Source organism: Opisthocomus hoazin, chromosome 5, assembly GCF_030867145.1.
Source record: "Opisthocomus hoazin isolate bOpiHoa1 chromosome 5, bOpiHoa1.hap1, whole genome shotgun sequence".
NCBI classification, from domain to species: Eukaryota; Metazoa; Chordata; class Aves; order Opisthocomiformes; family Opisthocomidae; genus Opisthocomus; species Opisthocomus hoazin.
Genome location: NC_134418.1, coordinates 12,922,165 through 12,945,333, shown reverse-complemented (window position 1 = coordinate 12,945,333; position 23,169 = coordinate 12,922,165). Strand labels below are relative to the sequence as shown.

The window sequence follows — 23,169 nt, the reverse complement described above, 5'->3', positions numbered from 1 at the left end:
TTTCCTGTGCACTTGACTCCTCTAATTTGCTTCTTAGAGTTTACGGAAACTATATATCTAGTAATTTTTGCATTAGAAAGTGCATTTCGATTTTCCATTTCTCTTCTGGAAAGCAGAATTTCCCGGTAGCTTAAAGACAGTATTAGCGCCCTATAAAAGTCCTCCTGTAGTGTAAATGGTGAGAGAGAGTTCCTCACAGCACTACATACGTGGCTCTTCCAAGCTACTGAAACAACCTCCAGGAAAACCGGAAAAGTTGTCTGGTTTATATCGATTTCTAACTTCAAGGAATTAATCTGGTTATAATTTACAAGCATGCTAAAGAGATTTAAGAAACAGAGTAACATGCTTTATCCTTTTTCAATCTAATAGCATTTTAGGTGTTTACGATAAAATACCACTGTTATTTGCCTGACTAAAACAGTCTGTTTTTTTTTTTTTTGTAAAAATGTGTAAAGCAAAAACACTAAATATTTTCTGTTTTTTCATGATGATGCTTTGGACGCCAGTTACAAGTTTGCAGATTAAGTCCTTGCTCTGACTATGCACAGATATGGCAGATGGTCTCGTGTTAATGAGTTGCAGAAAGCGGGAGGTGGAATAACACCACTGTTGCAGGGATGACTTTTATGCAACAACTCTCCCTGGGTCTCCACACAGGCTCCACATCACCTTAGTGGACTGACATGCCCAGTAACTACTCCAGTGTGCTCGCTGTGTCCCTGCTGTATCCCCATATGAAAGCACATGATACAGACAGACAAACGCGCTCCATCCTTGCACTGACTTTTTTTGCGTGGGTAAAAACTTTACCCTAAGAAGAGAACTTAAGTCATTCAAAAGAATTACAGGCTTTTCAGGGGCGTGATATTATCTAATGTGGGCTGAAATTATGTATGCTCAAAACTGCTTTCTTTGAATAGTATCTCTACTGCCTGCAAAGCTTATGTTACCACCCAAAATCTTATTTAATGAACATCAGGCATAATTTTTAAATGCATTCAGTTTTGTCCCAGTTCTACATCGATTTCAACCAGGGTGAGTTTTACTACTCTCCATTTGATTGATGTCTTTGCCTGAATCTACTCCAGCATTCCCAGCATGGTTAAGCACCTCTCCCAGGTAGCTCTTCCCAGTGAGGAACCAGCCCTCTGCAACGCAAACATATTTTGCACGTGGCTGCATCTGTAGTTTGGATCGTCCCCCAGGAGTTTCAGTAATTACTTCTTTTAAAATCCTATACATTATTTAATGACCACTTAACTTTCTAGAATAACTGCTCAGCCTTTGGACTAGAAGGATATAAATAAAGAGAAAAGCAAGGCAATGAAAAGACTAAAGAAAAGTGTATCTGTCTATTCTTAAGAAAGTGAAGCGACGATATTATGTAATATCCTGGGTATAAAGACTAGAGTAAGCATTAATGGCTTTATTATGCCCTAAAATCCTAAAACCCGAGAAACTTTGTGTCTTTAAATAAGACAAATCAAGTTGGAAACCAGAAATAAGAGAAGCTTGGCTTCCTATAGTGGATAGTTAGATAACCTTTATTGAAATGTTAGCAAGATATTCCTCTGCCAGTACTCGTAACCATGATTTCTCCCCTGTCCCTTCCACCACACTTTATTAATATATAAACTTATGAAAGATATCTTTAAAAATATTCATCGCACTCTAGATGAAATATATGCTGTGAAATAAAGCTTTCGCTAGAGTGCTGATGTGACTGGTATATGACCAAGACATAAGGGGTTGCAGAAAGTTCTTTATGAATACAAAGAAAGGTTGCAAGAAGAAGGTGATTAAAACAAAAGAAAAATTAACAAATACTTTGAGATTGTGAGAGTTCACTAACTGACCAAATTTTTTTTTTCATTCTTGAATTATTGAGTTGCTTTTAGAAAGTCAGTATCTAATTATTTTTAAAGTTTAAAAATCTCAAGCCCACAAGATAGAACCCATGGCCATTGCATTAAATCACTTTTTCACAGGCAAAAGGAATTATTGTCTTTATTATCATTATTTCAGTGAGATAAAATATTAAACTATCATGACATTGGTAAGTCAGCCCTGAACCCACCATACTGTCCAAGCCAGACTCCAAGAGTATTGTGTCAAAAGCGTAGATTTTCCTATTATACCGAGTTCATACAATCTGGGATTGCAAACTCCTGAAGTACTTGGGAAGTGATGGGCACATCACTGAGAGAGCCTGATGAACAAGAGCTCCTGTGCTGCCTGCCCAGTGCCTCAGATACCACGCGTGCCATCAACTGCTACTGCTTTGCCAGAAGCTGGGACTCAGAAATCTTACTAGGGAGCTTCCCGCAAATGACTCCTGTTCCGAAATGCGAAACCCCGTAGCTATGTCCAAACGCGAGTCCCTCAGATTACTCAGCGTAGCTTTGAACATACGTATTTATATCCTGGCAGATACATTTGATCTAACAAACAAATCACCTCTATCACCTCATTACTTGATTTTTTTAACCTTTTCACCGAATATTCTGTCTTTGCCCTTTCTATTAACATGGCTTCATGATAGATGATATAACTCTGGGTTGTATTGTATGTTCTAACGAAGAAATGGTCTAAAAGTGATGTATCCAGTCCATGGCTCTTGCAGAATTCCCAGGAAACTGGAGTGCCACACGACTCATAAACGTTGACCCACTGAACCACACACCCAGCTCCGCTGTGATATGGTATGTTCTAACAGGTTAATCAAACAAATAAATAAAAATCCATGGGGAAGAAAGTATACGTGAAACTGCTAGCTGTGCCGGTGTGTAAGACTGCACGTGCTGCATCCACAGCAGGGCAGCAATCCAAGGAATTTTTATTAGGGGTATAACAAGGCAGATGCACACACAGCGAAGCTGCTATAGCACAGTGGTCATGTTTTTTCATCTGTGGCTCAGATTGCAAGCTTAATTCATTTCATCATGACCAAACCAGTAAAGGACAAAGATATGAATTATCGTTCATCTCACATATGAGTAATCCTGTACAAAGAAGGATTTTTGCAGGATTGCATGGATTTTCCTATTTAACCAGGGTGGAGGCTGCAGGATTTTTGCATACAAATAGATTTGCAAAGGCATTATGGACTGTCCATTGTTTGGTCTGCTGGAGTGACTGTATAAAATACCATAAAAGTATTTATAAAATACTGTAAACACCTATATACTTGCTGTTACCTTTCGGAAACTTGCAGTCCCCATAGGAATAATCAGATGGCAGTATGGCAAAATACAAAACTATCTTTCTACTCTAAAAAACCTAAAGCAACTAAATGCCTCTGCCCCCAAGAAACCTCACAATTTATCCAACACTATCAAAGAAATAGTTTCACATTTCACACATACCCAAACAGGTAAGTGTGACTTCTTCAAGTGTAATACCATCTGTCACTGATCAAGTCATTCAAACTGATACTAAATACCTCTAGACAACCTCTCAAGACATGGTCATTTGTAATTCTTCTTCATGGGCTCTTGGTCAGTTTGTGGTCTCCATCATCATACGTCTGTAAATATTGTGAGACAGAACATAATTTTCTGCTTTCTTACAAGTATCAGGTTTTTCTGATGAGAAATGAGATGTTTTAATACAGAGATTATTATATGTATTACTATAGATACGGCTATGAGAGGCTTTAACACGGAGGCAGTCCACCTAAGCAGGCAGGCAGCTCAGCGGGGCAACGGAGCCAGCCCACACGTTACATGGTCTGTCCTGGGACACTGGACACACTGCCTCTTTCACAGCAGTATCTTTGGCGGATGAGGTGAGATGGGGCAAGCTGCACCACTGAGCACCTTCAAAATAAATGCACTGCAGGGAGGAGTCAACTGTAAGGTAAAGATATTCCCAGGATCATCACCCTGTCCGTGCACAACAGTCCAGCAGCATGACAAGAAAAGGGGTTTAGAAATGGGGTTGCGGCACAAACCTCTCCCCAAGGCTGAAGGGAGGTAAGTGGTCAATTGACCAGAAGGACTAAGCATCATTTTAAGGCTAAATCATAACATGTTAACTATATTTTTTCATCCATTGATTTCAGCAGGTGATTAAGAACCCAAATTACATTTGCCTAACCTGATTTTTTTCCACTTTATGTTAGCTAGTGAAATGTACGTTCAGTGCTCTGTTTGGTTCCTAAGCTCTTTTCACGTAACGATGTGGTATTTCCACACCAGAAAGTAACTTACGCTTCTTACGCAACAAATAAAACCCAGAAACCAAATAAAAAGAGATACCAGAAGGATGCCAGCAAATTGATGGAAATCCGTGAAAAGCGATCAAAGAAATTATGGCATTTAAATAATGAAGATTAGAAGAACCCAATCATGTGTGTAAACTTAGCACTTCGCAAAATGCGTAGTAAGGAGGAACAGAAGTACTCCAAGAGCCCTGACACCAAGAAGCAGTTTAACCATGCATCTCTGACACTATCAAACCAAGTAGTTCCCTCCAAAAAACAGAAAAGCACGGAGGGTCACTCTAGGATTCAAACATCACAGTCCAACACAAGAAAGCCTGAACAGACGTGGCCGTGGCCCACCCCATGGCATGTAACAGAAAGCTGGGAAAGGCACACCCTCTGAGTTTCTTCGTAAATGTTAATTCTCTCCTAACCGCACACCGTGTTTCACTACCAGTTCTCCCAATGTGTTCTTCTTCAGGTCCCAGCTATACAGTAAACTGTGCAGGTTTATATCCATTCAAAACATACTCCACTTTTAGGATTTAGGATGTTTACAGTCTTACACTAAGCAGTCATAGAGTTTACAGTAAAACCTTTCAGGCAAGAACTGCATTGTGAAATATGTTTGTGAAGTTTCCAGGCCCATGAAGTCACACACCCAGTGCTAATACTCAAATCATATGAAGAACTGTTACAAACACGTACCTTTGCAAACAAAGCACTTAATATGGAAATATTTGTTCTGAACTCTCAAAACTTCTCCTTTGCATGGGCTTCCACAGTTATTGCAGAGAATTGCAGTACTTGATGGCTTCTCCAGTTGGCTGTGTACAGCCTGTGGTTGTGAAACTGCAAGGGAAAACAAAAAGGGGAGTGTTTTAAAGGACATCACATGCAGCACTACAATAAAAACATCTTTTGTAAGACCTACAAATAATGACAACTAACACCTGGGACAAAACAGGTCAGGCAGATCAAACAGTTTTAACTCCTGATATCGGCCGGCACTGGAGAGAAGTTCTGCTAAAGGAGCTGAGCCAAGCTTCTCATTCCATAAGTTTCAAAGCTCATGCCTGCAAACATTTCAAACATAAATCAGAATTGCTTATAGAGGAAAGAATCCACATGATCAAGTCTTGAGAGCCTTCACCTGAATTTCAAATATTGCTTTGTTGCGTTTTCTCTTCAAGAAATCAAAGACTATAGATAAAAGCTATTGTTTGCACCCGAAACACCTATAATGGGATTTAGTAACTATTATACTGTGAGCTATTGATGCTTAAGGTTCAAGGTAATTGCCTTTTTAACTGATTTTAAGATAGAAATACACTTCTGTAGATGTTTTGACTTCATACTTCTAAAACATTGACATCTCTGTAAATACCACATACATCTAATCATTAAACAAAGGTTGCTGTTATTTTGTAAGAAAACCATGATTTCAAGAGATTAGCTTTAGCTAGGTTAGTAAAATATTAAGTGAATTAAAAATTTGCTGCCATCTTGTGATGTAAATTAGAAACTGCATTTATTGGGCTGTTGATAACAACAATACAAATTGACATCCCAATGTGTTAAGTGGAACAGGTGAGACATGACCTGAAGTCTTGCAACTCCGCTGCAGTACTTGCATCGATTGTTTATTGCAGTGTACTTGGGAGTCTAGAGGGCAAACATCAAGGCAGTTAATTCTAAGGGGGCTGTACTATAACTCAAGAGACATGGCTTTGTGAAGAAGAACTAATAACAGGAAAATACATCAAGCATTTTAAATAAATTACATACTTAATGTCATTCTTCTTCTGTAATGCGGCATGCATATTCTAAGGTTGGATTGGTTATTTCAAAGTGATCGAATTTTTTAAAATTTTAGCTTTACAATAAACTGACCTATGAACCAGTCAAGATGGAGCCAATACAGTAAGTATAAATGGGAGTCAGACTTATTTTCCCTTCAGGGTTTAGTCAAGGGATAATGCCAGTGCTGTGTAACTGCTGTCTTTCATCAGCACTCAAAAAAAAAAAAAGGGAAGTAACATTTGTATGAGACTGCTGCCACATGACGAATAAATTTATATGAGGCTGGGTTAAACTCAGAGTGGTCAAGATCTTTAGTTTCCATTCCCATTGTAATAACAGAGTTGCTATTTCAGAAAAAAAAAGGCTTCTGAAAGAGAAAAAGAAAAAAAAGAAGGAAAAAAACCCCACAAAATTAATTTTAATTTAAAACAACAACACAACAACAGTAATGTCTATATCTTCACCATAGGTCAGGATGACAGAGAAGCAGTGAGGGTACTGTCACTACGAACACATATGATAACAGACGATACCAAATTCACTAAGTGAGCATCATCCAGCTCTTGTTCTCTAACATGCAACCTTGCTGCTCTTCCTGCTCTGTTCTCACCCTCATCCCCACCGTGGGAACCTGGTGCTGATAACTAAAAGGCTTTTCCATATCCACCAACTTCAAGGAGTCAGTATTTCAATAAGATGCTGAGCCTCCCACCCAGTATTCCAGGGGAGTTTCTGCAAGTTTTGCCCAAGCCAGCACTTTCTACTCCCGTAAATAAAGGGCTTTTTTTTCCCCCAAGGAGACACACGGCATTGAGCTGCCTGTAGCGTCATTCACCACCCATCAGTGTTCTGGGATTGTCAGATAAGTCCTGCTCAAGGCAGTGCGGACTCTGGAGCTATAATTGAAGCCCTGGCTGTAACTAAGTACATCTGCAATAAAAATAACACACCACGACAGGCAATTAGAAGTTTATAGAATGGCAGATGGTCAAATTTACACAGGGCTAATGGGGCACACACAGTTCAAGCTAATACGGACGTCTGACTCTTTCCTCAAAAGAAATTGCAGAAAACTCTGAACTTTGCAATACTTAACTTTTGACATGAGAATTTCTGTTTACTGTAACCTGCTCAAAACAAACTGCCCACCCTGAAAAAGAATCAACCTTGTAAGAAACTGAAACAGAGTATTTTCCTGAGTTACTTAGAGTAGCTGCTAAAAGTTCATAACTGTGGATAAAGCAGGTTTGCTCCCTCCAGAATCACTAGCAAGTATCAAATCTGTAGCATTTAATTCATGGAAGACTTGTCTTAAAAAGAGGTGACCACACCCAGAACATTTTTGCCTCAAAAAATTATATTTGAAATACAAAATTCTAACTGGAATGATTAAACATTTGACTTTTTTTTGTTTTTCATGCTTGACTCTTCCCACGGCTAAGGCTTTCTGAGCAGCATCTCCCCAGAGGCACCAGCGCCTGGCCGGTGTGGAGGCACGCAGACGGCTGCGATCTCATGCTGTAGTGTGTCCCATCGGCAGGGCAGTAACCCGGCCAAGGAACCCCAGCCGGAGAGCAGAACAGGTGCTTCAGGGTCCCTGATGCAGCGCTGCCGAGCCCCGAGGGCAGCCCTCCGCACCAAACATACCCCTTTTCTCTAAAGCAAAAATATTGCCACATTTTTCCAGAGAAAACTTCATTTTTCTGTCTGTTTTCTTGCATCTGCGACTTCAATGCTGCACTTACTGCAAAGCAGCAGAAAATTGAAAATGGTTGTAAATTTGTTTTGTGGACTGTGAAACAATTGTGAAAATTGTTGCAAACTGAAAATTGTTGCAAAGTGACAGAAAACAGAAAGTCTGGCTTTCCACATCGCCATGTGGTGCTCAGTGTCCAGAGCTACAGGACAGGACTACTTACTGCATTTCCTTCTCTTCAGGTCTCTAGATCAAGATTTCAAATTTAAAAAAAAAAAAAAAGACAACTCAGCATAAAATAAATGAAAAAGTAAAAGACGCAGTATTTCTGTTGGAATTCTTCCATTAATCTTGAAGTGGTAAAAATTATATTTAAAATATGCATGGTTGACAGATGAATAATTATTTTGCTTTCCTCTCAGTTCAGAACTAAGCTAATCAATATTTCACACAAAACCCCAGTGGGAATACAGTGCCTTTGGGCCATTATAAAGTTGCTTCTGAAGACTTAAATAGTTACTCATTCTTCTAGCAATACAAAATGATGTAATTAACGATATATAAATTTGAATATTTTAAAATATATCTTGGTTTATGTTGAAATTGCAACTACAGACAAATTTTGGTACACTAACTACATTAGTCAACTTCAAATTTTAACTTATGTTTCAAATAATTTTAAAGAAATACGTTTACATGGTTATTTTCAGCATTCTACTTCTTTACCTCTATGTATCAAAATCAGTCTTTGAAGCAGCAGAAGATACAATCAACATATTTAATGAGTTACATCGTGAATTACTGATAGAATGTAATGATCTGCAACTACTCCTAGGATCATAACTGACTGAAGAGCTCATTAAAAATTAAATACTTACATTACACCCTGATCTGCAGAATTTAACAAAATGAGAAATTTCCTTCTTAACTTCAAATGACTTTTTCTGAATCGAAAACAAATGAATGCCTGATTCTCAAAATTTCCCTTTCTCCCAGACTGCTTTCTGCTCTAGCAGAGGTACCTCCATCAGTCCTTAAACCCTAAAAGGATCTGACTGCACGTATTTTTTGACAAGGACAAAAACTGGCAAGAAATGAACTAGCGAACACTTTCGCCAGCACTTCATCAGTGTACAACACCTGTTTGCTGGGGACATCACTGCCAATAACCTTGCCAAATACCCAGTGCTCACATATTTCTGATGTTAAGACTCAACCTCTCCCCAGCAGGCTACACAGTACACAAGTCTGTAGTTCCGGATAAAGTAGGGGTTATTGAATCAGCAATGGTTTGTTAAACAAATTGTCAAATAAGATACATTCCTCAGATTTACTTCTATGTTGCTTGCTCAAGACATATGCATTTGCTCTAAGTATCATTGGGAAGAGAGGACAGTGGTTTCGCTCTTTATTAACCTTATGGCAACTGTAAAATGATGTTTTCAGCGTGCTTATAACTTTGCCAAACTTTAACCGTTTATATTGACATTCATATTTGGTGTTGCTGAGCTCTTTTCTTTAGGGACAATTTCAGACAAAATGTTTAAGCTTTCCAAAAAGGTGGGAAAAAAGGATAGGATAAAATATATCAGTTTTCAACATTAAAAAGAAAGCACAGCACCTTGTGTTTGGAAGTACTTTGGAGAAAAATCTGAAGCCTGACAGAGATGGACTTTGTGAAAGGTGCACTGGATCCATGAAAATCCACAATACAGGATCAAAAAAATCCCCTTTGAATAAAACCAGCTCCTTTGGCATTGCCAGACTAAGGAGGAGTTAAGAGCAGTGGGGACCAGGATGAGGTGCCAGCATTGAGGACGAGATTTGGCTGAGACAAGAGTGTTTTGGAAACTGCACAAGACAAGCTGATGGCAGTGGCAGAAGGAAGAAAATTTGCAAGTCCCTGGTCATGCCCCAATCCAGAGCCTGGGACGGAAAATGTAACCATGCTCTCGTCATCTCCTCTTTGCTGTGAGCAATCCACTAAGTGAAAGCAAACCCTTGGCAAAAGATCCCAAAAGGTCCCCTTTAGGACCAGTGTCTGCAGAGGATGACAAACCCCTTTGCTATCAGGCTTCGGGTAGCCAAATGAGAAAAATCTTCGTGGTAAATTACAGATCTGATGAAGAAACATCTGGCCAGAAACTGCAGAATTTGACATAGTTCTAATGCTTTTTCCAGTTTGGTGCCTTTTGGCTTAACTTAGCACAAAGACCCATAGAAGCCATTACTGATCTTAGAAATCAAGTACTGAAAAGTTAAGAGATCTCATGCTTAAAACACGAATATATACATTCACTCTTTGATGCAGTCTCAAATATGAAGTTTAAAGACTTTCACCTGCTTTGTTCAATATATGGACACAAAAAAGGCCACATCTCCCATTTACTCCACATTATTTAACCCTGTTCTGAAAAAAGTATACTAGATTTACTGCTTTTGGTGACTACGGAAGTCTGAAATGACAAAGGGCCAAATGACACACTGTAATATTAGAATCACAGATTCCTAGAACGATTTGAGTCAGAAGTGACCTTCAAAACTATCTAGTTCCAACTGCCACTGCCACAGGCAGGAACACTTTCCTCTGGACCAGGTTGCTCAAAGCTCCATCCAGCCTGGCTTTGAACACTGCCAGGGACGGAGCAGCCACAGCTTCTCTGGGCAGCCTGTGCCAGCGCCTCACCACCCTCACAGTAAAGAATTTCTTCCTAATATGTAATCTAAATCTACATCTACCCTCTTTCAGCCTGAAGCCATTCTCCCTTGTCCTATCACCACATGCCCTTGTAAAAAGTCCCTCTCCAGCTTTCTTGTAGGCCCCTTCAGGTACTGGAAGGCTGCTGAAAGGTCTCCCCGGAGCCTTCTCTTCTCCAGGCTGAACAGCCCCAGCTCTCTCAGACCTTCCTCACAGGAGAGGTGTTCCAGCCTTCTGATCATTTTTTGTGGCCTCCTCTGGACCCGCTCGAACAGGTCCATGTCTCTCCTGTGGACCTGAGGACAGAGGACTGCAGAGCTGGACACCAGGTCTGACAGGTGTTCTGTGATATTTCATACGGACTTTGTAAAGAGTACTGTAAACTAAACTAAGGTGTAATTTGAATAGATAGACAACATTTATGTGAATAAATATTTTATTCCCAAATGACAAGTTTTTGCAATCCCCCAAATTACCCCAAATTACCCCTCAATCCAGGGAAAGTGCTAACTCCTCATCTAGGTTCCAGGATGGATACTGCAGAACCAGAGCCTGAAGACAACAGTAAAAGGACAACCAAAAAGGGTTGGGGGGGTGTCCCTGTTCTTTTTGCATTTGATTTTAGGTTTTTTTAATCTGTTCTTCAGGTTGGGTTAAAAAAGTGCATTTCTGGCTCATACAAATATAACATCATTTGCCCTCAACAGCAACGCTCCATCAGCAGAAAAACCACACCAATTTTCTTTAGCTACTATCATCACTACTGACTCCTCTATATCTTCACCAGGAACACCCCTTCTTCACAACCCATTACATTTACTTCATGAGATGGAAACATTTTGCTTCATCAAAAAGACATTAATATCTAAAATTACCAGTATCAGCTGTTAAGTTCATTAAACTGTTCAGTTTTTTCAACACAGACACAGGCCACATTCCAACTCTGAACCAAAAATGCACAGTTCTGATAACAGATATTATTCTGCATGAAGGAATTAGCAGAAAATCGTGTCTGTGTCGACACTGAAGCCTTTCATCTCTATAGCTAGAGGTGGTGACTGAAAATCAAAATAAACAAGTATAAGACCCCAATGCCATTTACTCACTAAGTATTTAAGAAACAGGACAAAGTATTGATTGCTGAAATCAAGTGATTTGGGGAGGGTGTGGTTCCCAGCAGCTCAGAGGGGAATTAAATTTGCAATCTTCTCTGAGTAGGATTAAAGGAGAAGCAGATGAGGGCAGCAGCACCCGACTGAATTAGAGGTTGGAGTTCAAGTTGGTTTTTTGCCAAACCCTTCTTGTGATGCCTCAGTCAAAACACTCAGGGCTGGACTTAAAAACACCCAGATGAAAGCAAAGGAAACAAGCATTTAAGTACCTCTAAATATCCCGTGTAGCATTATTTATGATTTTAAGTGCCTAAAGCTGGCCCCTGCTCCCTCCCTGCCTTGTGTCTGTGTGTAAAATACAGTGACTCGGAGTACTCGAGTCCTGCGTGGGGGTAAGGATAACATAACACAGTAATAAGACGGTAATACATGCAGTGTTCAGAGAACCACATGGGTGTGAGCTATAAATTTACTTTCGATAAGGAGTTTGGGGTTTTTTTTTTTCCTATGAACTGGTGATTCATTATGGAGCCTTGTGGGAGCCCGAGACCTCGATGGTCCTTTCCACAGAAAGGATGAGAGAAAGGGTGACCGTGTAAGGGGCACTCCACAAGTTTTGCCCATGCACCGCTCCGACTGCACGCGGCAGCAGGCAAGAGGAATTCCCCGGCCCCAGCCCTGCACCCTGGAGGTCCAGGCACTGGGGCAGGAGAGAGCATGCGTGCCCGAATGGACAGGCACCAAAACCGCCCGAGCAGCAAACATGTTAGAAGCAGAGGCTCTGCAACAGCATGTGAAGTATCTAGTGGTAACCTGTTTTACTGTATTTCTCAATTAGCAGCTTGTGCAAAAGGCCGTTTCAAACGTGTTTGCGTACTTTATGGTGCCTTGTCATTACAACGTAACACCTTTCCTTTCCATGCATCTCACAACAGAGCAGAAGATCACAAGGATAAAGAGAAAGCTACAGAAGTTTTGCCTTGAATGTCTGTCTCCGGTAGTCCCTTGAGCCCTCCAGCTGGCCATGCAGAGGGATGAAGTGTCCCCACGCCAGCACACAGGAGCGAGCTGTCCCCCCCAGCAGGGATTTTCCGCACCGAGCGGGTCCAGCCACCCCCCTCGAAATGCTCGCCGCTCTTTCCAAGACTTCTGCTGTAGCTCCTGCAGCAAAGCACTATTACTGCTTCTCTCTTTAGCTCCTATACCGTAAGACAGGCAATTCAGCAACTTCAATAAATCTTTATGTCAATAGGTCTCTATTTAATTGAATTCATTCACGGAGTCCAAAAATACAAAATAACACGGTTCAAAAATCACACTCTTTTTCGAAACGTATACCTGCTTCTACTGCTTATAAGCAACAGCTTTTACAGCGCCTTTCCATTAGCACTGAGGAAAGGACTGCATGACTTTTCCAGCACTCCTATGGATCATAATCAAACCAGAAACCTATAGCTGATACAGGACAGCAGGCAGACAGCACAACTGAAGCAAACTGAGCTTTCACTGCTGATGACAGAGTTTATGGGACCAGGGATGACAGAGAGGTGTTATCCAGCAGAAAGTGAATACAACCAAGTGTGAGAGATGTAACAGCACAAGTACCCAGCACACGAGAGCTCCAGGTCTCACCGTCCGCTCAGTGCAAAATTCATGTCAGATAAATAAGCCTGGCAGAAGCTAACCTCCTGCCCTCCTTGTTATAGTAAAATATTTACCAAATCCAAAGGCAGTTAGTAAAAATCTTTGCTGAATTTTACGAACCGTTACTGCAGCAACGTAAAGACTATTTTTGTATTGGTTTAGCAAGATGACAATGAGAAAGGATACAGGAACAGCACTCCAACATAGCTGCATAAAGCAATAGGTATTTTTTTCATTTCAAGTTAATATATACTCTAAAGTGAATTTAAATTAAATAACATGAGGAAAGTTTTCAAATTGAGTTATCAGCTAAGTGTCAGTATCATTATAATTTCCAAATAATCATTCATATAATAAAAGACTATGAAGAACAATTCAAAATCAATGTTTAACCATCATCCTCCACTCTGCTGTATTTCCACGTAAACACAGAATAATTATTCTCACGATAGTATCAGTGATTTCATTACCACAGCTCAGGAGAGAAACAAGTCATTTCAGCTCTAGGTTCTCCCAAACATGGAATCATCACAGCATACCTGTATCCTCCGGCATCCCCGTGTTAACTCCCCTCAAGAGGGGGAATGCCACCAGCAGCAGGGCACTGGGGGCTCGGCCGGTGCGGCGGGGAGTGGGTGCTGCAGCAGTGTGCCGTCACGGAGCGCTCCGACACCAGCACGCCCAGGGGTCAGATGACTCCTGCAGCACCCACGCACAGGCGGGACGCGAGCCAACGCCACGTAAAAATAGTGTCCTGCACAAGCCCAAATATTGTCACGTCCACGGGGCAGGCCACCGCTGGCAAGGTCCCGGAGGGACTGGACATGGGACGTGCCGGCAGCGGCTGTCTTCTCAGCAGGCACTGCAGGGCGGTGCTGGGCAGCTGGGGAAAATAGCTTAAAAAAGGAGAACCTGCGAACTGCCTGGCCACAAAATTAAAAATACGGGCTGAGGTAGCTGTCAAACCCCTCCAGCCATTCCCTCGATCCAGGGAGTCCCTGGCTCCTGGCGCAGGAGGGCACAGCACTGATGTCGGAAGGAGATGCTGTAAGCACGTCTCTCTCCCAAAGGCGGTCAAAAGAGAGATACCTGGCAGTCAAAAATCTCTCCCCTGATTGCTCATACGGAGTTGGACTGCGTATCACTGAGCAACAGCGATGTGCTGAGCTATTTAAAGCAATACTTGCTTGCCCAGTTATCATGTGAATACTCCACAGGGATTAAAATCTGTAGCTCTTGCTTGCTTTGGACTTAAATTTGTATGACGGTAGTAACGTGGTTTGTGCATTGGAAAGGAGGCTGATTGTTTGCAGAACAAACTGGCTAAACCTGGAGTAAAGTGCTGGAACAGGAACAGGATTGCACCTCTCATTTTCACAATGCAGGGTTTTTTTTTCCCCTGCATGCTTCACAGAAGCCAAAACACTCTCACCGCTCCATCATTCACCATCCTTTACCCAGTCACTGCCTACATGGTTACAAAGCAGCAAAGAAGCAGCTTTTTCTCTCCTTCAGTAAACAGAAATGACTCGGTGGTGTAAACGTGAAAACAGGTCTCCGCAGCTTGTGATGCTGCTAAGGGAGGGCTGTGAAAGCAACACAGCTCATGTAGCACCACGTAGAAAAAGCACAGTAAGTTCACTCTGCCATGCAGGTTGAAGAAGAATATTTTGCACTGAATCATATTAAAATCTATTGAGCTGATCCAATCTGCATGTTTGTTGAAGAGCAAGTCTCCATCGGCTTCAACAGTTGATGCCGAACCATTTCACAGAAAGTTCAATACTTTCCAGTCTTCATCAAGAAGCAAACTAATTTTTCAAACATGAAATACTACTATTTTTTCCTTTGTTTGAAGAAAATGCGCTTATATATGTAGAATAAAGTGCGAGTTTTATGGCTTAATGAAGCTCTTATGAAATTTTTTAAGCTCTTACCACTATGGATGAATTGTTATAAATTTTATATAAAGAAGGGGTGGAATATCTTTATTCTTTTTTTTTAAACCAAAAAGCTTCAGTGCTTCAAAAGCATCTATATGCAAATATGATCAAGTTTAAAAATATTTCATGATCAGAAGCTAAAAACAGCTGACAATTCATAGATCTTACAGAAATGTCCACTAACTAAAGCAGAAATCAAGAATTCCCCTGAGTTATAAGAATGTTTCTCTTTCGTTTATTACGTACAGAAAATGTCTTTACATTTTGTAATGGGTACAAAAGAAAATATTTTTTGTCCATTACTGACTACTGGAAACAGAATGAGCATTTCTATAAGGACAGCTGAGGAGCTCTGACTTCAGAAATCCACCTGGTGAGTACACCACTGTCCTGGGCCATGCCAGGCATTGTCCCTAACTTCGAGTAGCCCCTGGCTGACATGGCCTGAGACCAAGAGAGCAGATCTGAATATTCCTGGGGTGCATTAAGAAGAGTGTGGCCAGCAGGTCAAGGTAGGTTCTCCTTCCCCTCTACTCTGCCCTAGTGAGGCCCCATCTGGAGTACTGTGTCCAGTTCTGGGCTTCCCACTTCAAGAAAGATGAAGAGCTACTGGAGAGAGTCCAGTGGAGGGCTACAAAGATGATGAGGGGATGGGAGCATCTCTCCTACAAGGAAAGGCTGAGGGAACTGGGCTTGTTCAGCCTGAAGAATGCTGAGAGGGGACCTTATAAATGCCTATAAATATCTCAAGGGTGGGTGACAAGAGGATGGGGCCAAACTCTTTTCAGTGATGCCCAGCGACAGGACAAGGGGCAATGAGCACAAACGGAAGCACAGGAAGTTCTGTCTGAACATGAGGAAGAACTTCTTCCCTCTGAGGGTGACAGAGCACTGGAACAGGCTGCCCAGAGATGTTGTGAATTCTCCTTCTCTGGAGATATTCAAGACCCGCCTGGACAAGGTCCTGTGCAGCCTGCTGTAGGTGACCCTGCTTTGGCAGGAGGGTTGGACTAGATGAGCCACAGAGGTCCCTTCCAACCCCAAACATTCTGTGATTCTGTGATTCCAGGTTTTGCACATTGAATCAAAACTATGAATTATTCAATTTTAAAAAATTCTTGTAGATGCACTATCTTGCAGCAACTGACTTTTGGCATTAAACCCTTATGGCAATATTTTATTTTGTTCAATACTGTTGCGCTGTCTGTGTGAGGCCAAATCTGTCCCTGCGCTCTTTTGGATCACCATCAGCCACCCTGGCTGCGCTCTCCAGACATTCGCAGGACTTGCCCTACTTAGTTTTTCCCAGCAGCTACTTTAGCTTGGCAGAAACGCAGAAGGCACTTTGCTAAATAGCAATGCTCTGAAGGAACATAAATTAATAGGCAGGAAGAGTGAAAGCGCTTTCACTCTAACGCAGCCTTTCCCTCTGCTTGCCAGGCTTTCTCCTTTTCAAGGCTAAATGCTATATAACCCACATTTTGACATTACACGATCATAATGCAGTCACATAGCGTACTAATTTGTATTTACAATTCTAGGTGTAATTCCTGAGCCTCCCACACGGTCTTGCCGCTTGGCTCCAGCAAAGGAAAAATCACACTCGAAGAGCTCAAGAGGGTTTTGATGGTGCTGCTGTGAAACTCCACCGCCACTCACGGGCTTCACAGGTGCAAAGTCCGAGACTATTGCACTTCATTCGTGTGATGGACTGACTTGGGGCGCGTGGCACGAGTCAGCAGTGACCCACACAACTCAGACACCGCCCACTGACACTCCTGCTGCAAATGATCCAGAAAGCAGAACAGCTTTAACGTGATTTCTCAAACCAACACAAGCCAAACACCTGTAAGTCCCCGGTTTTAAATGTAATTACAGTACACTGCCCTTCCTATAGAAAAGGATGAGGCACTCGGCTTTACAACTTCAAGTGAAGTTCTGGTAGCCACAGCAATGCCCTCGCTCATCCTCTGTTTCAGGTTTCCTCTCACCAAGGTTACGTTACCGAGGTCAACACCTTCACTGATGTCTTTGCAAACAGCAGCCAGACAGCTTAGCAACAAATTTAGGCCACGCTGAAATAAATACACTAGCTGGCTGCAAACTCTTTATAGCCTCTGGTGCCATTGGCTGTAAATGGCATTTTTAAAAGATTTCAGATCTGTTCCTAATTAACTCATGTTTTCTCTTGTACTCGCATCTCTCTTCCCACTAAAAGTTAAAGTGAATGTCAACAGTAACTGAAGGTGATGGTATAGGTCTAATCCTGCTCCTTTCTCCCATGCGCACAGCACTTCACTGGACCGATTTTGAGCTTTCTCCATTGCCTGTCTTTGAAAATATTTAGAAACATTTATTTTATTAAATACGGAAGAAGGTAGACGTTTATCTTCACAATGAGATATGAAGTAGTTTCTAACCAAGAATGTTTTAAAAATCCAAGCTAAAACAACAACTGACATCCAGGGACTTTGCAACATACTACACGTATTCACCTGCTTGCATACAGCAATTCTCATGCTGCTTGGGATCTGCATATTGGTTTAATTTTAGGTTGCCCTGTGTGGAGTCAGGAATTGGACTCCACGATCCTCGTCAATCCCTTCCATCTCAGGATCTTCTATGATTTCACGATTCTATGTCCCTGGACTTGAAGTCACTTACCTAGTTTCTCACCAACTGCATATAGGACCATTTAATAGCAAACAGAGACTACAGAGTCCAGTTTCAATCCAGGTTAAGAAATTTAGTTTTCATAAACAACCTATATTTGATAAATTTTAATTTTGAAAATACTGGAAAACACCAGAAATCATCGTATTTCACAGTTTTTTCTCAGTATGCTTTAAGGTATCTTTCCTTCTAAGTCACAAAAACTGGCTGTAGCTCTGCTTCATGTTCTTTTTGCCTTACAGGGGTTTTGATCCAGGTTAGTGTTTATTTGGATTTTCTATTTAGGATAACATCATCACAAACAAACAAACAAAAATGCAATCAAATTAAGTATATCTCTGTATGTAGTGATATAGATTTTGGCAATGCTTTATCACTAGAGCAAAAATAAAACTAGGAAGCAGATGTTTCCTTTTATCTATCATCATGCATTAACTGAGGTACTCCTTAGTGACTGTGTTCAAAGCTGGCACTGCTGCTGAACGGTCCTAGCCCTCAAGCAATTATGATCCAACTAAAGGGGACGAACACGTGGTAGAAGTGCAAACGAACAGTACAAGGGTAAAGGTTTAATGAGATGGAGTTGAATAAATGGTGTCTCTGCAATTAAACACAAGTCTTCCAACTTTCTGCCCAGCCTCTCATGCATCAAACCCTTTCCTGCTGGGAACGGACTTGCAGAGTCTCCCAACCATGCCCTCACTGACCAGTCGCACCCTACCAAAACCTGCCCCGCTCAGAAACAGCCTGAACTTAAATTTCTGGCTCTCAAACACCTCCATCCTCAAGTCCAAGCAAGAGAAAACATCTCTCATCACCTGCACAGGAATGAGCTGTATACATGGGCATCTTTAACTGAAGCACCCACACACAAGCAAGTCAGAGAAAAATAACAATTTGTGGGCTCTTGTAGTACAAGACACTGAAGTACAAGACACCGACAACGCTGCATATTTATGAAGCAGGAAAATTTAAAATGTGAGATCGGGCTGCGAATCCACTCTGAGCTCTGCATAACGGAGAGCAGGCAGCTGTCCTTGCTTCAGAGGTAACTGGGACGCTAGTCCTTCTCTGCTCCCTGCTATCTCAGGAATAAAGAGCTTCTGTCAGCCCTGAAATTCAGGATGACAGCCCTTGTCTGCTGGCCAGCAAGTTGGATGAATGAAACCAGAACTTCTCCCACTCCCAGCTCCCTTCCCACAGGGTTGAGACCTCTTTAAAGCAGACCTAGATCCAGACCGAAGGGCGTGTTATCCCCTTTTATTCCCCAACTAGAATAAAGGCACTGTCTAGTATTCTTCAGAAAACCATACACAGGACATAGTGAGAAGTCAAACATAAAGCCTTCAACAGAGATTTTATAATTGGAAAAAGCACTGTATCAACCCCATAAATGGGGTGCAAGAAAATCCTTAAAGGACTGAAAAAAAACCAAAACCCTGTCTCATAGCGAGGTGTCAGAGTACTGACATGTCCAGACAGCAGTTTTCAGAGTGACACAGATCAGAGGGTAAAGGGATGCAGTCTGGTTAGCAGCGAAGGGACAATGAGGGCCACAGCGATGGTACCGCAGGTCTCACACCTTCCGAAATGAACCTGTCCCACAGGGAATCTGCCGACCTTCCAAAACTGATAGGGATGGCCGGTGACAAATGGAGTAGACATGAGATAAGAAGAGACCTGCTTAAGTAGAGGTTACAGGCTGACATGTGCCATTCAGCGCAGAAAAACTGCCATGTAATAAGGATAAGGCAAGCAATTAACAAAAGGTATTTGTTTCTAACAGGTCAGGCACTACAAGGGACTAATAAGAGAAAGGACTTGAGAGTGCAAGAGGGAAACTTAAACTGTCTGCTGAATACCTGGCAGCAAGCTGGGAAAATGAACAGGATAATGGCATGTATTGTATTAAGGGAAGGCATCCCAGCTGCAACAGAAATGGTACTGTAACAAGAACCGCCGAGACAAAACCCAGAATCCGAGCCCAGCATGGGAAGGAAATTGAAGAAGCAGAACAAGGCAATAAATGTCGGTTGGTGTGGCCAAAAATTGTATGTAGTAAGCATGGAAGTTAGAAAAGCTAATTTATATCCTTTACTACGTGAGGAATTAAACTACAATATTAATTTGACATTCAGGGGATCACGAATGGTGCAAGAAAGATAACAGGCATTGAGAAGACGCCAAGATCATTTTTGGATATTTCTTCTGGGAGTAAACTGATGCACAGAGCAGGTTTTTAAAGATGTATTTTTCTATGTGGGCTGATGTTACATGAACACAAAGAGAGGAGAAGATCACTAAATGTTAATTTTTTAGTGTTTTACATAGAACATTATCATTTAAATCATCTGGATTTTTATTAATGGAAATTTTGAGTGCTTAAATGGAGAATAAACTGAAGTATCAACTAAGTAATCCGATAGACTAAAAGAATCTACACTGCTTAGCTCTCTTCTGGAAAGTTACAGAGACATTGTCATAATTCTGCAATCACAAGCTACTTGTCATGCAAGATTACCAAAAGATAATGTGGGTTGGGTGCTATTTGGAAAAAAAGATTCAACCTGCTCTCTCACGTGTTGTAATTAGAATCCAGAAATTTAACTCTGGAGGTATCTTACAAAGAAAAAGAAAAAGCAATGAATGCACAAAAAGACCCTGAAAAGTAAGATTTTGAGAGTTAGCAGGCATGGGACTAGGTCTAAGGCAAGACTCATGTGCCTGAAGTGTCCTACGTGTTACGCCCAAAGCTGCAGGGCTGAAAACTCCCTTCTTAGCAGCCTTCTCACGCCTGCTCCTCGGCACAGCCAAAGGCACAGAGAGCTGATTTTACGCCTCCCGTTTCCCAGCTGTTCACGGAGGACGGCAAGAAAGTGCTTCCCCCCCTTCTCCATGTGTAGCGGATGGAAAAGCAGCTATATGTGCTTGGTTGGAGCTCAAACCCTTTGTGTGAGCGCGGGGTACCGAGTGCTTTCACTCAGTGTCACCCAGCAGATCTGAGGATCTTCCATTTGAAGAGCTACCTTCCTTGTTTTCCAAGAAAACATGACTACCAAGACTTTTTGGGTCCTCAGCATATTTGCTATTTGAGAGAAACACTTTGCCACCGGAGCCTGGGCTGCGGAGCTGCAAGGCCATGCCGCTCAGCCCCTCTCTGGTGCGTGGCACTCCCAGGACAGGCAGGCACAGCCAAGCACACATGCAGAAACCACTCTTTGCAAAAAAATTGGCTGTAGCCTCCTGATTAGGGCAATCTGAAAAACTGGCAAGGTGAATTTAACCCCGATAGATCCAACAGGGAACCAAGCTGCAAAATTCCATTTACTCAGGGGTCGGAGCAGCTGCAAGCCTAACCCCAGCCTTTGCACAGACAGCTTTGTTCAGGGTTATGAAAGTGAGGAAAGAGACACTGAGATCAGGCTCAGGATCCAGACTGTGAACGCCAAGAGTAAAGCCCTGAACAAGAAACCCATGCCAGAGGGCAGAGGGGATTTTCAGACACATCCTCATCTTCAGCTCTCCACGTCCCATGCATGCACGCCCGACTCCCAGTGCTTTAATCCTTGCATTTAGCCCACAGTGACCATGCCAGAAAACATTTTTCTGCCTGCTTTCCAAATCCCATTCTCCACAAAGGGATGTGGCTGCAAAGCAGCAGGTCAGATTCAAAGCCTACGTAAACACATTCATTTTGGTCGATGATCACCGAGGAATTTGTCAACAACGCGGAGTGCTGTTTTGAAAGTAAAAAAAGATGAAAAAGAAGTCATCATCATTGGAAGCGTGATGCTGTTGGACTTCACCTTGTTCCCAGTGAAGCCCACCACTAAAACTGTTATTGATCTGGGTGGAAGACTTTCTACAGCATTAATTTCTAACCTCAGCTGAGCCAAGTTTTGATCTTAGAGTTTACTCATCACTACCAGAATGTTCAACCTACCATTCACTACCAGAAAGTTCCGCTGCTTGCCTAAGGTTATAATTTCTCATCAGTAACATCTGAAATCAAATTATGTATCCGAGCTCACGTTAATACCAAGAAACAAAGCAGAAAGACTTTTTTCTTGGAGTATGCCTAAATTAATCGATATTCTTTATTGCTCAGTTCCAGCACAAGTAGCTCTGAAATTTTAAGAATCCATTTAAAAAAGAACTGGACTCTGCCTATTACTGTTCTGCAGCTCCTTGGCTACCCGATAACCACTTCTAGCACCTCCACCAGTTACTCAAGCCATACTCCTGCCCCCGCATCTTTCGGGCACTAAGCCATAGAGAGCCATGACCCTAGATCAGAATCTGGCATTTTGGTGCTATTTCACCGCCCAGGTCTGTAGCACCGACCGGGCTCCACCCCTGCTTGGCACCACTCTTCACACTGGTATTTGCTCTGCCCATGTCATCGAATGGAAGAGGAGAGCAAGCACATTCCCTGGCTCAGAAATGAGCAAATGTTTGGAACTGGGGAAAAACAGTTTAGAAGGAATTTCCATGGCTCATTTGTCTTTCCATTCCCTGGTACAAACCAAATAATAACAACAATGCCTAATTGCTATAGCAACACCAAAAAGCAAAAGCAAGATAAAATAACGTAGAAAACAATAGTTCATTTTGCTAGCCAAGCCACAATGAATCACCTCAAATCATTAATTAAATTACAATTTACTAACCTTCCACTAACATTCTATGAAATGACGTTTCTAAAAGGATTACAAACAATGATTTACAGACCTTTCCAATGGTTCTTTCTTTTTCATGTTCTATTCTACGGCATATAAAAATGTCTTAAATAATTGCTCTGAAATATCAAACTGAGCGCCTGTTTTTATTCGCTCTGCTTAATTTGGCATTAAGAGGGGAGTAGCTGCTGTTTTACTGTAGTCATACAGTTACTTCAGATCTATATATAGGTATTGACACCATTAAAGTGCTAGTGCTAAAGTCACAATACTTTAAACGGGTGCAAATTAGTTAACTTTGGTGAAGCGTGAGAACTTCTTCCTAGATACAAATCTAATTGTGCTTCACGCCCATCAGATACATCAGCACGTTGCCTCCCTTTTCACATGCAGGCTAGACAATTTCTGCAATCAATTGTCTTTCAACACTGCGTTCGTAGGAATTGTGTTATATTCACACAAACACAACCCCAGAGCCACTGTGCTACTTCTTGCACAGCTCTGCAACTAACATTTCTGCTGCTGAGGGACACGTTGTTGAGCTATTTATACAACGCACTTTTTGACTGAGTTTTGGACTGCTTAATTTGCAATCTGCCGCCTTATTCTGACAGTGAATGAGTTTTATGTCAAACTCAATATTTTGGTCTGAAGCTTTATATTCACCTTTTGCGGATAGAAGGGGAAGAAGCAGCATCATCTGATAAAACTGCG

General features: G+C 41.7%; 1 protein-coding gene across 11 annotated transcripts in view; it reads right to left on the bottom strand.

Annotated features, from left to right (window-relative positions):
• The window catches only part of ABLIM2 (actin binding LIM protein family member 2), a 150,578-nt gene that overhangs the window by 101,320 nt on the left and 26,089 nt on the right, over nucleotides 1-23,169 (bottom strand). For 10 of the 11 annotated variants that reach the window (XM_075420440.1, XM_075420441.1, XM_075420445.1 and 7 more), the window contains exon 2: nucleotides 4,916-5,059. In XM_075420440.1, coding sequence (XP_075276555.1) covers nucleotides 4,916-5,059 — 144 coding nt within the window. Of the gene's footprint in view, nucleotides 1-4,915; nucleotides 5,060-13,699; nucleotides 13,804-23,169 lie in introns of those variants that run through there. The other variant, XM_075420444.1, reaches the window with a different exon arrangement.